General features: G+C 53.3%; 1 protein-coding gene across 19 annotated transcripts in view; it reads left to right on the top strand.

Annotated features, from left to right (window-relative positions):
- Positions 1-216: 216 nt before the first annotated feature.
- Positions 217-13,148, top strand: part of LRP8 (LDL receptor related protein 8) — a 73,605-nt gene continuing 60,673 nt past the window's right edge. For 6 of the 19 annotated variants that reach the window (XR_001593915.2, XM_016120407.2, XM_016120405.2 and 3 more), the window contains exons 1-2: positions 219-450; positions 1,212-1,331. Coding sequence is in view for 16 of the 19 variants with exons in the window: in XM_016120407.2 (XP_015975893.2) it covers positions 342-450; positions 1,212-1,331 (229 nt within the window). In the remaining 3 variants the exon portion in view is untranslated. Of the gene's footprint in view, positions 451-1,211; positions 1,332-13,148 lie in introns of all 19 variants that reach the window. The other 13 variants (XM_016120410.2, XM_016120409.2, XM_036234215.1 and 10 more) reach the window with 6 other exon arrangements.

Genomic DNA, 13,148 nt, shown 5'->3' with positions numbered 1-13,148 from the left:
AAGAGCCTGCTGATGGAGGAGTGGACCAAGGACACGAGGGAGGAGGAAGAGGTGGCGGCAGCCAGGGAGCGTGGGGAGGAGGAGGCAGCAGGAAGGGGCGCGCGCGCGCGGGCGGTGGCAGCCCAGGGCCGCGCGCCCAGCCTGAGCCCGCCCCGCCGCCGAGCGTCACGGAACCTGCTTGAAATGCAGCGGAGGAGCCGGGGCGGGCGGCAGCGGCGGCGGCGGCGGCGGCGGGGGCAGCGGCAGCCCCGGCGCCCTGGAAAGGACTCAGCGGGCTGAAACGCAGCGGCAGCAGCGGCACGGGGTGCGCTGGTCGCGGCGGCCGGAGCCCGTGGCCCGCAATGGGCCGCCCCAAGCGGGGCGCGCTCCGGCCGCTGGCGCTGCTGCTGCTGCTGCTGCTGCGGCTCCAGCATCCTGCGGCGGCGGCAGATCCACTGCTCGGCGGCCAAGGTGCGTGTGGCTGGTTGGTCCCCGGTCCGGCTCTGCGCGGGCGGAGCTGCCAACAAAGCGCGGCCTGGCCGCCAGCGGAAGAGTTGCGCCAGGGCCCCCCAGGCCGGGCCTGGCAGAGGTGCCAGACGGAGAATGGGGCGGGGATAGGTTTCTCTGGACCCAGCTATCCTTTAATTTGTCCCTTGTCCCCGAGGCTCCCTCTGTTGTGGGCTGTACCCTCCGGCACCTGCTCTTGGGGGATGGGCTCAGTGGGGGCCAGGCGGGTCGGGAACTTTGCGGAGGGTGAGGGGGGAGATTGGTCATGAATGGTTTCGAGTGGGCTGTGTGATTCTTGCTGTTGGGGTTTATTTGACACGCGCGCTCAGCAGCGGCGGCGAGCGGAGCCAGACTTTGCCGCTTCACAATGCGTTTCCGGGGACCCCTGCGCGCTGCAGAGAAAGAGGGGCTGCGTGCGAGAGGGGGATATGCCCGCGGCGCCCAGTGCGTGTCGAGGAGTGTCTTCGTGGATCTCTAACTGCGGGCCGAGAGTGCAGGCGGGTGTCTGAATGGGGGTTATGCCTATGTCGTGTCACATCAACTGTGTGCCTCGCCTCGTGCCACGATGCTGCCCGCCATCCCAGGAACCCTCCTGCCCTCCTTCAGGATCGAGGGTCCCAGAGGCCTCCGGGGTCGTTGGCTTCAGCATCATCTCCTTTCCTTAACCCCAGTAGAACCCTCCGTGTGGCCTCGGATTCGGCTCACGCCCCCTTTTCCCCGCGCAGGGCCAGTCAAGGAATGTGACGAGGACCAGTTCCGGTGCCGGAATGAACGCTGCATTCCTTCTGTATGGAGATGCGACGAGGACGATGACTGCTCGGACAACAGTGACGAGGATGACTGCCGTGAGTGGCCGGCGGGGAGGGAGGAAACCGTAGGGGGCGCCACGCTTAGTGCGCACGTGGCGGAGGCTGCAGCCTGAGGGCCACCTGAGAGGACCTCATGGCCGCAGACTGCAGCCGGAAAGCCGCCCCGGCGCTGCATCCCGCGGTGCTGGGTGGCACTTAGCGACCCGGCAGCCAGGCTGCAGGCGTGTCCTAATGGGGCCGGAGACGGAGCCCGGAGCGATGGGGCCCTGGAGGAGTGCTCGCTACACCTGGTTGCAGGGCCGAAACTGTCAACGGGAAAGCAACTGTCCCTGCACACGTCTAGCTTCCTGCGATCTGGCCCTTCCGGACTCTTGCTTCGGCTCCACGGTATGCGCGGGTGTTTCAAAGTTCCACGGGGCTTGGGGCCTCGCCTTGCTCCTCTTCCTGCTTGATTTTTGTGAATGAATGGGCTCCCCAGGGCCCCTGATTGGCTGGGCAAGGAGCACCCCATAGGCCCCCGTGTCCAGAGCGGCCAATCGTGGGGCGGGCGGGTGTATAGATTTTGGGCGCCGTTGTCGCTGGGGCCCTGCCCTGGCCCCGCCCAGACCACACCCCCTCCCTCATCCCCAGAGTAGTAGCTGCAGGCAGGGCGGGTCACTGACTCCCGCAGCCTTTCTGCCTAGTCACCATGAAGCGTTTTTTGCACTACCCTGGTTTACCGACCGTGCTCTTCCGTCACCTTGGCTCAGGCATGAGTTATGGGGCAGGTCAGGAAGGAGGGGGCCAGGAGGAAGGGTTTGTTTCCTGAAAGGATCCCGAGGCCACGCGTGAATCCCCGACCATGCGCTTTTCTGAATGTGGTGTTTGCACACTCAGGCGTGACTGCTTTGGAAGTTCCTTCTTGGTTGGGGTAGTTTCAGGTGACTGTGGGACCGGAAGCAAGTTATGAGGCAGCTGCCACAGAGGAGCGGAGTTCCAAGAACAGGAAAACAAAACTCTTAGAAACATAGACGCAGGCAGTCATTCATTCTCTGTTACTGGGTGCCTGTTGTGTGTAGGCACAGGGCCCCTTGGAGAATAGGCCTACCCTGCTGGCGAGGGAGCACAGGGTCTACAGGAGGAAGGACAGACCCTCAGCTCCACATAGGAGTGGGGAATGGGGTAGAGGGGGCATCTGGACAGGCACTGTCTGTTTTGTCCTCGAGGTTTGGGCGTTTTTTTGTTTGTTTTGTTTTTAACTGGGTTTGCCAGTTAGCCTCCTGGTTTATTTTCTCTTAGACCCAACCTAAAGTTGGTTCTGTGACTGGGGTACATCATTTCCTTCTGCCTCAGTTTCTTTACCTGATCACTTGGGCTAACGATTCCTGCCCTGGTTTTGAGGACCAGTTCTAGTAATGGAATTGGATATGACGGGACTTAAACGTGCTGTTAGCTGTGTGCCAAGCACTGTGATAAGTGCTTATCTAATATAAACTCTTAATCTTCAGAATAGTCCTATTTTACAGACTGAACAAACTGAGGCACTGAGAGATTTATTTGTCCCACAGCTATTGAGCTGCATTAAATAGGGGTTTGAATTTAAGCATCTAACTCCAAAGTTATTAGCCTAATCATAACCCTGACCATTTCCCACTGCTATTGAAATTATGAATATGGCTAGGCTGGTGTAAAACATTACAGTGAGTCTTGTCACTGGGAGTTGTTCTTCTGTGGTCCCCTTATAGTGGGAGTACTGAGGTTAAGACAGGGAAATAGAAACTGCATTTGTGGGCTGGTTTCACTTTATCTCCCTGATTCTTTATAACAGCAGGCTGTGAAGAACAGTTTTTCTTGTCATCCTGTTTGTAGATAAGGATGCTAGCTCAGAGAAGTTGAGTGTTTTGTCCAAGGTCACCCAGCAGAGAGTGACAGAACTTGGTCAGGGAGACTGTCTGCTGCAGTGGGCAGTGTTGTGCCAAAGGACCCAGGAAGGTAGTCCAGGAGCTTGAAAGTCAAACTCTGAATGTTAGGCCTGTTGCTTTTCATCTCCATGTGAGGCTCTGGACAAGATGGAGGAGTGAAGTACCAGATGGGACCTGGAGAGCTCTGATGGCCAATCTGGGCTCCTGCTTTCATTCTGAAATGGATGGAGTAGAGTCACAGGCAGAAAGCAGATGAAAGCAAATGACATAGATGGCTCAGAGTAGAAGGAGGTAGGGGCTTTGCTGTTAGTATCAAGTTACACATGCCTTGACCTCTGTGAGCTTGTTTCCTCATCTGCCAAATGAGGGCAGTTGTTCATCATAGGTTATACACATAGAAAGTCTTCACACAGGGCTGGTGAAGAGAAGGGAATGGATGAGTGACCTCACTTCCAAGGTCTTTAGAAAGGGACCCCTGGGAGTCACAAAGGGGGTGGGGGCTTTGGGTGACTGCATTCAGCTAGTTGTTCAAAAATGATTTTTTTTCACCTCAGCCATCCCCGTCTGGGGAGTTCCTCCAATTCTGGGCCTCCTGCCCAAACTACATTTCTTTGAACTATCCTCCTCTCAAGGTTGACGATTCCTCCCTGAGCAGCCTCCCTGCCTTATATCTGAACCCCTTTGGCACTTCAACCCTTCTGCCCCATGAGAGAGCTTGAACCACTCCACCTCTGTACCTTTTGACCTGCAAAATGAAGGTTGCAATTTGTAAGTGAAGTCTGTTTGAGGCAAAATAAGTTCAAGCCCCTAAAGGGGCCAGAATGCAGCCCATGAATACCAAGAGCTAATGGAGGCTAGAGGGAGGGAACTCATATGTTGAAGAAGCTCAGGAAGTCTTCCTGGAGGAAGAGACACCTAAACCAGGCCTTGAACGATACTAACTAATACCTTACAGTTTATCATTTAAAAATAGGTGGTACAAAAAATGAAATGAAATGAAATGAAAAAAAAAAAAATAAGTGTATAGTTCCCATGGTATAGAGGAGAAAACTGGGATTCACAGAGGTGAAATGACTCTCCCAAAGTCACACAGCTCCTGAGGGTGGAACCAGCTCTCAAAGTAAGACCTTCTAAACCTTGATCCTTTGTCTACAGCTGGTAGGACTTGGCCTTCTGGAGACATGGATAGAGCTGGTGATGTGGGGAAAGGAAAGGCTCATGGGGCTTCAGTTTTCTAACTCAAAGGGACTTCAAAGTGGAGGAAGGGGCTAGAAGCCAGAGGGCCAGGCCCAAGGAAGCCCGGGTGGGCCCAGCCAGGGGAAGTGGGGTGTGGACCTGAATCACGTAGACTAGCCAGCCCCTTGGCTTCAGTTTCCTGTTTCTTAGTGTCTAGGTGTAGAGACCGGGGTTCTGGTCTCTGGCCAGCCCTTTTCTCCCAGAGTAAAGCAACAACAGTGAATACTTACTGAGAACTAGTTGCATTCCAGGTGTTGTGCTGAGATTCTATGTGCATCACCTCATCTTCCTCGATTCTATAAAATGTGGCAACTCTATGAAGTACCTGCATTATTCCTATTTTACAAAGGCACAGAGGGGTTAAGTAACCAGACCCAGGGTATGTTCTTTTTAAGGGAAATTGCTGGGTTGTGAATGCAAGCACCCAACTATGGAATCTGTGTTGTCTCGAGCACTAGCTGGTGACCTTGGCCAAGTCCTTCCAGGCCTCTGCTTCCCCATCCTAAGATGACATCAAACTGTCCCCTCTCCTTCCAGCTCTGGGAAGAACTCTCTTTCTTCATGGGTGGGCTAGGGGGCTGGATAGATGGTGGAGTGGTTTTGTGCACAAATTCCTCTACCATGTTCTGGCTTCTTTAGGCTACCCTGTTCTCTCAACCCCCATCACCCTCGATCCCAGGTTTAATAAAGAGTGGCTGTAGCGAGTTCTCCCATGCCTGAAAGTTCATTAGCTGGGCAAAGCCAGGCTGCAGAAGTGCTGAGGCCTGCTGGGAAGCTGACTTGTAAATAATTAAAGCTTGGCCACAGCTCCCAGCTGGGGCTCAACCTGCATCTGGCCTTCAACGTGCCGCCTGGCCTTGGCCCTATTCTCTTACCCCCAACACCAGGCCCAGCTTTATATCTTTTTTTTTTTGGATGGAGTCTTCGGACAGATAGTGCTCCTCCTCTGTGGACATCGGTTTCCTCACCTGACTAGGCAACTCCATCATTCAGAGTCTTGTGACTCTGTGACAAGTTCCTGTTGCCAGTTCCCCTCTAGCCCCTCCCCACCTCTTCCTATGAGCCTGTGACAGACACCAACTATAGTTTCAGTCTCACTCTTGTTTTCCTACTGTCTCTCTCTCCAGCTCTTTGTACATGCCATTCCACCTGTCTAGAATATTCTTTCTGCTCCCTTACTGGTTACCTTTTTATCACCTTAGAAGGTTCAAATCAGGTATTATACCTCCTCCGGGAAGCCCTCCCTGCTACCCTCTCTCCCCCAGGCTGAGATACAGGAGTTGAGTTCTTCAGTAGGTGTTCAGTGAATGACAATGAGTACAATAGTTCTTAGAGGGAGGACTTTCCGCTGAGGTCTCTAGGTACCTAACTGCTGAGGACACACCTCCCACCCCCCACCCTCCACCCTACTTCCACCCCTGCCTTCCCAGATGTCTTAAGGCTCCCACAGCTGCAACCAACTCACTGGTTGCCCCAAGACCATTAAGCCTTGGACCCGGAAGTGGAGAAAGATGCTTAAGGAGGATCTAAGGGAAGAAAAGAGTCAAACAGGCCTCGGGCCCTGGGAGGAGCAGAAGATGGCTTCCCTCAGGCCATTAGTTTGTCCCAAGGCTAGTTTCCATCACTTCTGGGCTTTGCTCCTTTCTCCCTTGCTGTGCCTGGGAAGAAGGGAAGCATGACAGCCCCCAGCGTTCTGCCCAGCAGGCTCTGAGCTTCCCTCATCTCGTCTAGGCCCAGATCTGTGCCTCTGGGCCTGGCTCTGGAAGGCCTTGGGCCTGTTTGCTGAAGGCTCTCCCATAGACCTTTCTGTGGGTCCTCCTGGGGCACCATGAGCCCTTTGGCTTTCTCAGGTCTGCTAGGGATCAGAGTGCAAAAGGCCTCAGGTCTGGTTGGCTTCATTCTCCCCAGTCGTCTGCAGATGGCTGACTTGACAGTTTACCCTCCTTGGGAAAGTTGAAGCCAGAGAGATGCTTCCTGGGTGGGGGTGATGAGAAGAAGAACCCAGGGGGCTGATGGAGCAGGAGTGTGTGGACTTTTTTGTGCCCTCTCAAGTGATGTAACCAAGTAGAAGCTCTCCTAGCCCCAAGACAAGAAGTCAGGCGACCCCTAGGAAACCAGTCTTGGGCCTGTGGGAGGGTGTGCGGCTATGTTCTGGGGGGCTGTGGAGCCAGGCCCTTGGGCCCCAGGTCTAAGCAGCTTTGGTAACACCTACCCTACAGATGCCTTACATCCAGATCATCCAGTGCCTGAGGGCCTGGTGGAGATGCCACCTCCCCTAGGTAGTCTTCCCTGAGCCCTTGTCCTCTAGCTTCCCAGTCCCTGAGTTCCCAAAACACGTTTCTATCCTACCTTAGCCTCAGATCTTTCTTCTCCACATTGTTCACTCTGCCAGCCTGTGCTGGGCCCTAGGGACTCCAAAATAAATAATTCACTCAAGGGAATTAACTAATAACAGATATTGTGTACTTACCCCATTCCTGGCACAATGTTGGGCAATGTGCATTTATTAGCTCACAACTCTGTGAGGATGTTTTATTATTCCCACTTTAAAGAAGATAAAACGGAAGCTCAGAAAGCTTGGCCAATGTCATGACTCTTAAGTGGTGGAGCCGGGATTTGACCCAGGTCTGTGTGCTCTGGAGACAGGCTCTTCCTCTCCAAGTTCTTTCTGTCTGCCCTGTGGAGTCAGAGGCCTGGAGTTCATAAGGTGTGGAGAAAGTCAGTGAGTGGCTACACTGAGCTGTGCCTCTCTATAGAGCTATAGGTTTCTAACCTGGAGACCCTTGTCTCTGGAGACCCCACAGAACCCCAACATAAAGCACCCCTTTTCTAAACTCTTAGGGTGTGACTTTCCACAATGGCCTCTCTCAGCCATTGTCTATGAGGGAAACTGAGGACCCAGCGATATGTCACTAACACAAGTGACCTCAAGGAGGGCCAGCCTCAGTCTAGTAGTGTTATTCCTCATTTATCATCCTTCCTCTAGAAAAGTCCGAGAGCCCAAGTCATCAAGACTATTTAAAGTGTAGCCTTCATTTCTCTGAACCCCTGCTTCCGCCTCCATGCAGTTCCCTGACTAGGTCTTTGCACATACCTTTACCTCTGCTGGGAGGGATTGTCCTTCCCTGATTCCTGCCCATCCTTCAGAATCAGCTTTTTGCCACCTCCATGACACTTTCCCCATCTTTCCAATGTGATCCTCTGTCTGGATGCCCATGGCTTTGTGCACCCTTGTCATACCCCATTGGAAGAGCTCCAGGTGGCTTCAGAGTGTCTGTGATCAATTTGAGGTGAGAGGTGGCATGTGAATGAATAAACAGGACTGAAGGAATGTCACTCACCTTTGAAGGTGAGAACCTGATACTGCTCAGATGTGGGTGGCCCAGGAGCTTCAGAGAAGGCCCAGAGGGGTCCTTGAGGCTGGAAAAGGGACCTGAGAATTTTTAGGGACCATGGTCAGGCCCCTTTTGTGAGCTGGGGTCTCCCGAAGCCCAGAGAACACGAGTGATTTATTGGCAGTCACACAGGCTGCATCATCCCAAGAGGGCTTTACAGGGTTCACCCTGTAAACTTGGGAGCTTTTCTAGCTCCAGGTTTCAGGAGGGGAAACCAAGGCCTTGGTAGCTGGAAATTGTCTCCTGGTGTTCACAGAGACCCAGTCTCAGAACTAGGGTGTCCTCAGTTCCTGGGCAGGACTCAAGTCAGAATAGTACGCTCCCGCGTCTTCCCCGCTGCAGCACCTACGTGCCAGCACTGCCCTTTCTCTTCCCTGCTGCGTCAGGACAAAAAAGATCCTGGGGGAGGTGGCATCTCCATCAGACCTTCTAAGACTGGGTGATCTGGATGAAGGGCATCTGTGGGGCAGGCGTTCTCAGGCCGAGGGTCAGCCACAGGCTTCTGCGCACAGAAAGGGCTTTGGGTTCCCATGCTGGGGGACCTCAGGCACACCACCACCCCTGGCTGGGCACTGCACAGCCGCTCCTGGATTGCTGGGAACTCATCTGAAATAGTAGTGCTAATTGTAATAAGAGTTAATGAGCGTGGGGCTTTCTCATATAAGGCCTCTTTCAGCCAGGCCAAGAAGTATCATCACTGCACTTCACAGAGGAAAGAGCCAATGCTCTGGGAAGTGAAGTCACTTGGCCCAAGCAGTCCAGCTGGTCAGTGGCAGGACTGGTTCACACCTATCTGGCTGCAGAGTCTGATGAAGGTGAAAAGAAGACATACACATTCCACATGCACGCATCCCAGTCACAGCAGTGTGAAGGGGGCGCAGGGTGAGCTGTAGCCTCCCTTCCTTTCCAGACACTCTAGGGGTCCCTCTTCGCCATCCTTCCCGCTTCCCACCAGTGGTTATACTGGCTCCCTCCTGAGTAACTCTGGCCCCTGCGTGCCCTCAAGCATTTTTAATCACCAGCCATGTTCACTCCGGCTTCTCTTATAAGCTACTATGTGCCACAGACCCTAGGCAGCCTGTGGGACTTCTTCCTTGGGCACAGGGCCACCTTGTTCTGGCCCCGCAGGGCAAGCAAAGCAATCATATCTAGGACACAGGAGGGAAAGCAAGGAGAAAGGGTAACGGTGTTCTGGCCCCAGGGACCCCCCACCCCAGGAATAGCCCCTCAGCTGGAGTGGCTCAGGAGGGACCCAGCTATGAGCTCTGTGTCCACTGTACCTGGTCTGTTCTCTGTGTCCCTAGCAGGGCCAGCCCAGGTGCCCACAGCTGGCCAAATTGGGGGTGTGGAACCCTGCATGCTGTCAGATCCCTCAAGACACCCTCTGGTGATTGAGAGTGTCACCCAGCAAACCAGGGCCATAGGGCTCCTAGGTCCATGCAGTTCCCATGACCCCTGACGGCCACCACACAAAGCCCAAAGCCTCTCTGGGGACTGCCAGTCCATGGGAGTGGTCATGTGATCACCATCCTCCCCTGATCCCTGGCCTTGAGTTGCCACAGGGACTTTATGCCAGTCACTCTGGCAACTATTTCATTTGCCAGCACTGTCAGCCTGTTAGACCACAGTATGGCCATTTCCAGTTTGTGCCTCGCAGCCATCCTGGAAGGTAGGTGGTGCAGGAATTGATTATTAACCCCGTTTTCCTGATGAGGAAACCGAGACTCAGGGAGGGCATGGGCTGGCCTAGAGCCACACAGCCAGTTATTGGTAGTGCTGAGGCTGAGACTCACTTCAGTTGATTTTATTAATTTTTCCAATGGAAGTAACTTTTTCTGATTCTATAAGAGTAACTTCTTACTTGTAATAATAATAAAAATGCAGATAATACAGAAAAGCAAAAGGAAGCTGGTAACAGTCACCCTTGGTTATACCACCATGTAAGCAGCATAGCCTCTCAGAGGTTTTTCTCCGTATGTGAGCTGGTGTGCATAAACACGTGTATTTTTTTTAGTAAACAAAAAGGATGTGTTATGCCAATTGTTTTTTCCCCACGTCACAGATGTCTTTCCAGGTCAATAACAGTAGATTCATATTATTTTTTTAAAAACTAGATAGTATTCTGTTGCATGAATCATTCCAATTTAATGATGCAGTCTCCTATTGATAGACGTGTGTTTAGTTGGTTCTGTTTTTCCTGTCCTACACAATGCAAGGATGAACATCCTTGTACTGCATCTTTGTGCATTTGTCTGATTTGTTCTCTAAGGTAAATTCTTCCCAAGGGAATTGCTGAAAGTGGGCATTTTCATGAGAGAGCCGAGTTGCTCTTTGTCTCTCAAGGAAGCAGTTTTCCCACCTCACAACAACACCACCTAATGCCTCCTGGCCTTTCCCAGCCAGGAGGCAAATTATAGGACTTCCTTTTTCCTTGGGTGCAGGGCCACCTTGTTCTGGCCCCACAGGGCAGACAAAACACTCAGATCTAGGCCACAGCAAGCAGAGCAAGGAGATAGGACAACCGTGTTCTGGCCCCAAGGATTCTCCACTCCCACCACAGAAAACAAAAGAGAATAAAATGTGTCTTTGTTCTTCCTAAGATATTTGTAGAATTCATCTCTACAATATTATAATATTTGCTCTGTGTCCTCCCCTAACTTGCTGTGTGACCTGGGCAAGTGACTCTCCCTCTCTGAGCTTCATTTCACCTTTATCCATTTCCCCTTGCTCCACCTGCCCTGAAACCAGAACTCTGAGCAGATTTCTTCTCCCTGGAGCTGGGCTCAGGGCCAGTCCTGGCCTGGGGGGCGAGAACTCCTTACTGCCTGGTGAGGGTTGGTGGGAGCGGGGCTGGCTTGGTGGGAGGATTCTGGGCAGGTAGATAGAGGGTAGCTGGGCAGACGTCTTAGGGTCCACTTTCAGAACTCAGCCCTGAGGCCTAGGTTCCTCAAACTGCTTTCCCTTCTGTTTTCTTCCTGTGCCTGTGATTGAGTTGGGTTTAGTGGCGTGACAGAGAAAAATGGAGTCAGGCCCTTCAGCCCTATGACCCACTAGCTGAGGTACCCTGGTGTGGTGGCTTAGATTCTGAGCCTTAAATCCTTTGTCTGTGAAATGGGATAATGAGCCCAGCCCACAGAGTTGTGCAGGCTGATGTAAAGTGTTCCGCCCAAAGCCCGGTCCTGAAAACGAACATCCTTGTTCCCCTTCCTGAGCCTCTGATCACTGCACAGGGACCAGCCAACTAGAAGGGACTGGCAGCAGCTTTCCTCCTCTTCCACCAAGGACACAGCGAGAGGGCAGCTGCTGAAATAGCAGCAGGAGAGATGTAGGTCAGCTGGTCAGTTGGGAGGAGGACTTGGCTGCCTGAGAGAACAGCAGCTTCTTGGGTTGGGAGGAAGTATAGGAATCATCTCATCCCTCTCCCAACTGCATTGGGGGTCCCAGTGTGGCTGCTTCCCCGGGGGCCTGGGGGAGCTGGTTAAGCAGAGGGAGCCAAGGAGAACTGGTTAACCAGCCAGGCTTGGCATGGTTAGTTATCCAGGAGGGGCCTTGTTTCACCAATGGGTCCAAGTCTACATCAAAGAGTTGGCAGCTGATGAGAGGCAGGAAGGCCCCGTCAGGCCCTAGTCAAGCTACCCGAATGAACAACTGCAGACCAAGACTGGACTTTCCTGGTGGCCTGAATCCAGGGACATTCAGGCCAGCCCTCCTCTCTCTCTCTTCCTAGACCCTGAGCTGCCATCTGCTACCCCTTTATCCTCAGAGCCCTCTCTCAGCCATGCGCCCCAGCACATGCACGTGTACATAGGGTGTGCATTCTTAAGGATGGGGTGCACCAGGAGGAAGGTGACAGTTAATGGACACATGGAGGCCATGGGGCCAAGGTGACGTTCTTTTTTTTCCCACACTGACCAACGTGTCCCAGCCAAGCCGAAGCCAAAGCCCCCCACTGGCTGTTTGTGGTGGGGAGTTATTTATAGCTGGAAAGGTGTCAGCAGTCTCTGTTCCCAGCCTGGCCCCTGCCACAGCTGCCTCTTCCCACCAAGCCTCAGCTTGAGCCCACTGTCTAGCCCCTACTCACCCCTACCCAGAGGGCTGAGGTTAATATAAATGCCATGACCCAGAGGACAGGCCCACCTCTGCTTCACCCCTGCCTCTCTTGGGGTCTTTGGTCATGGGGAGTGGGGCACCTCTAGTCCCCTCTGCATAATTCTCTGGGATTCTTTTGTTTTTCCCTGAGAACCAGGGTGTTCCCAGGAGTCTACCACAGCCAGTACTTAGGGGTGTGTGTGTGTGTGTGTGTGTGTGTGTGTGTGTGTGTGTGTGTCCGGGTGGGGAAGGGAAGGGGTCTAAGGAGCTGCCCCTGTTCCCTAAGGCAGGAGGCCTGGAGCAGGGAGCAGGGGCTGTGAAATCCAGCCACCTACACAGGGAACATGGCCTAAACTGTGCACGCAGAGTTGGAACCGTTTATTAACAGAACCTACATCAACTTAGGGTTTTCTGCCTGTTTACTTATTGTTTACTGAGTCTGACCAGGATGATTTTTGAATACCAGTGAGCAGACTATATCAGCTACATATGTGATGACACTCTGGCCTCCCCCACCACCGGCACCCACCCAACCCAGGCCACAGCTGCTTGCTTCTTAAGGGAGCTGAGGGAGAGCAGGGACAAGCCTGGCCTCCCAGTGTCAGCCACACCTGGTTTCCACTGCAGTCCTTCTATGCTCTAGTTGGGGGGCCTGCAGCAAGTCCCTTGAACCTGAACCCAATTCCCGCTCGATGCATATGGGTAATAAATAATTTCTGGCCTATGTAGAGTATCTGAAAAACCTCACCGAGAGCCAACCATTTCTTCCTATACCAAGAATTAGGCCACACCAGGGCACAGAGATCTGCCAGCCTGTGTCTTTGCGGCCCCTGTTCCTGTGACTCTTCCTCTCCCAGACACCTCGCCTCCCCTCGCCACGGCTGTTGGCCCCTCTCACACTTTCTGTGCGGCATTCTTGGCCTTATCAATGTTAGTTAACTGAATCCTGTTGCCACTCCCTCCCACCCAGCCCTCAGCTCTCAGCTCTCAGCTCCACTAGGAACCAGGTAGCCTCACCTTGTCACCAACTTGCTGAGTGAACTGAGCAAGTCTCCACCTCTCTCTGGGCCTCAGTCTCCCAACCTGTGCTGGGAAGGAGTTAGGAATGGATCAAGAATTTGAGTCATTTTGGGCAGCTTTTGAAATTTGATTCCTTGGTCCCTGTCCCTGACTCCAAACCTCTGCTTGCCCTGCAGCCAAGTGGGAACGATAGAAGTGAAGATTACCCCAGG

Source organism: Rousettus aegyptiacus, unplaced genomic scaffold (assembly GCF_014176215.1).
Source record: "Rousettus aegyptiacus isolate mRouAeg1 unplaced genomic scaffold, mRouAeg1.p scaffold_m13_p_1, whole genome shotgun sequence".
Classification (NCBI taxonomy): Eukaryota; Metazoa; Chordata; class Mammalia; order Chiroptera; family Pteropodidae; genus Rousettus; species Rousettus aegyptiacus.
Note: the sequence above shows the minus strand (reverse complement) of the source record. Positions and strands in the feature narration are given on the sequence as shown.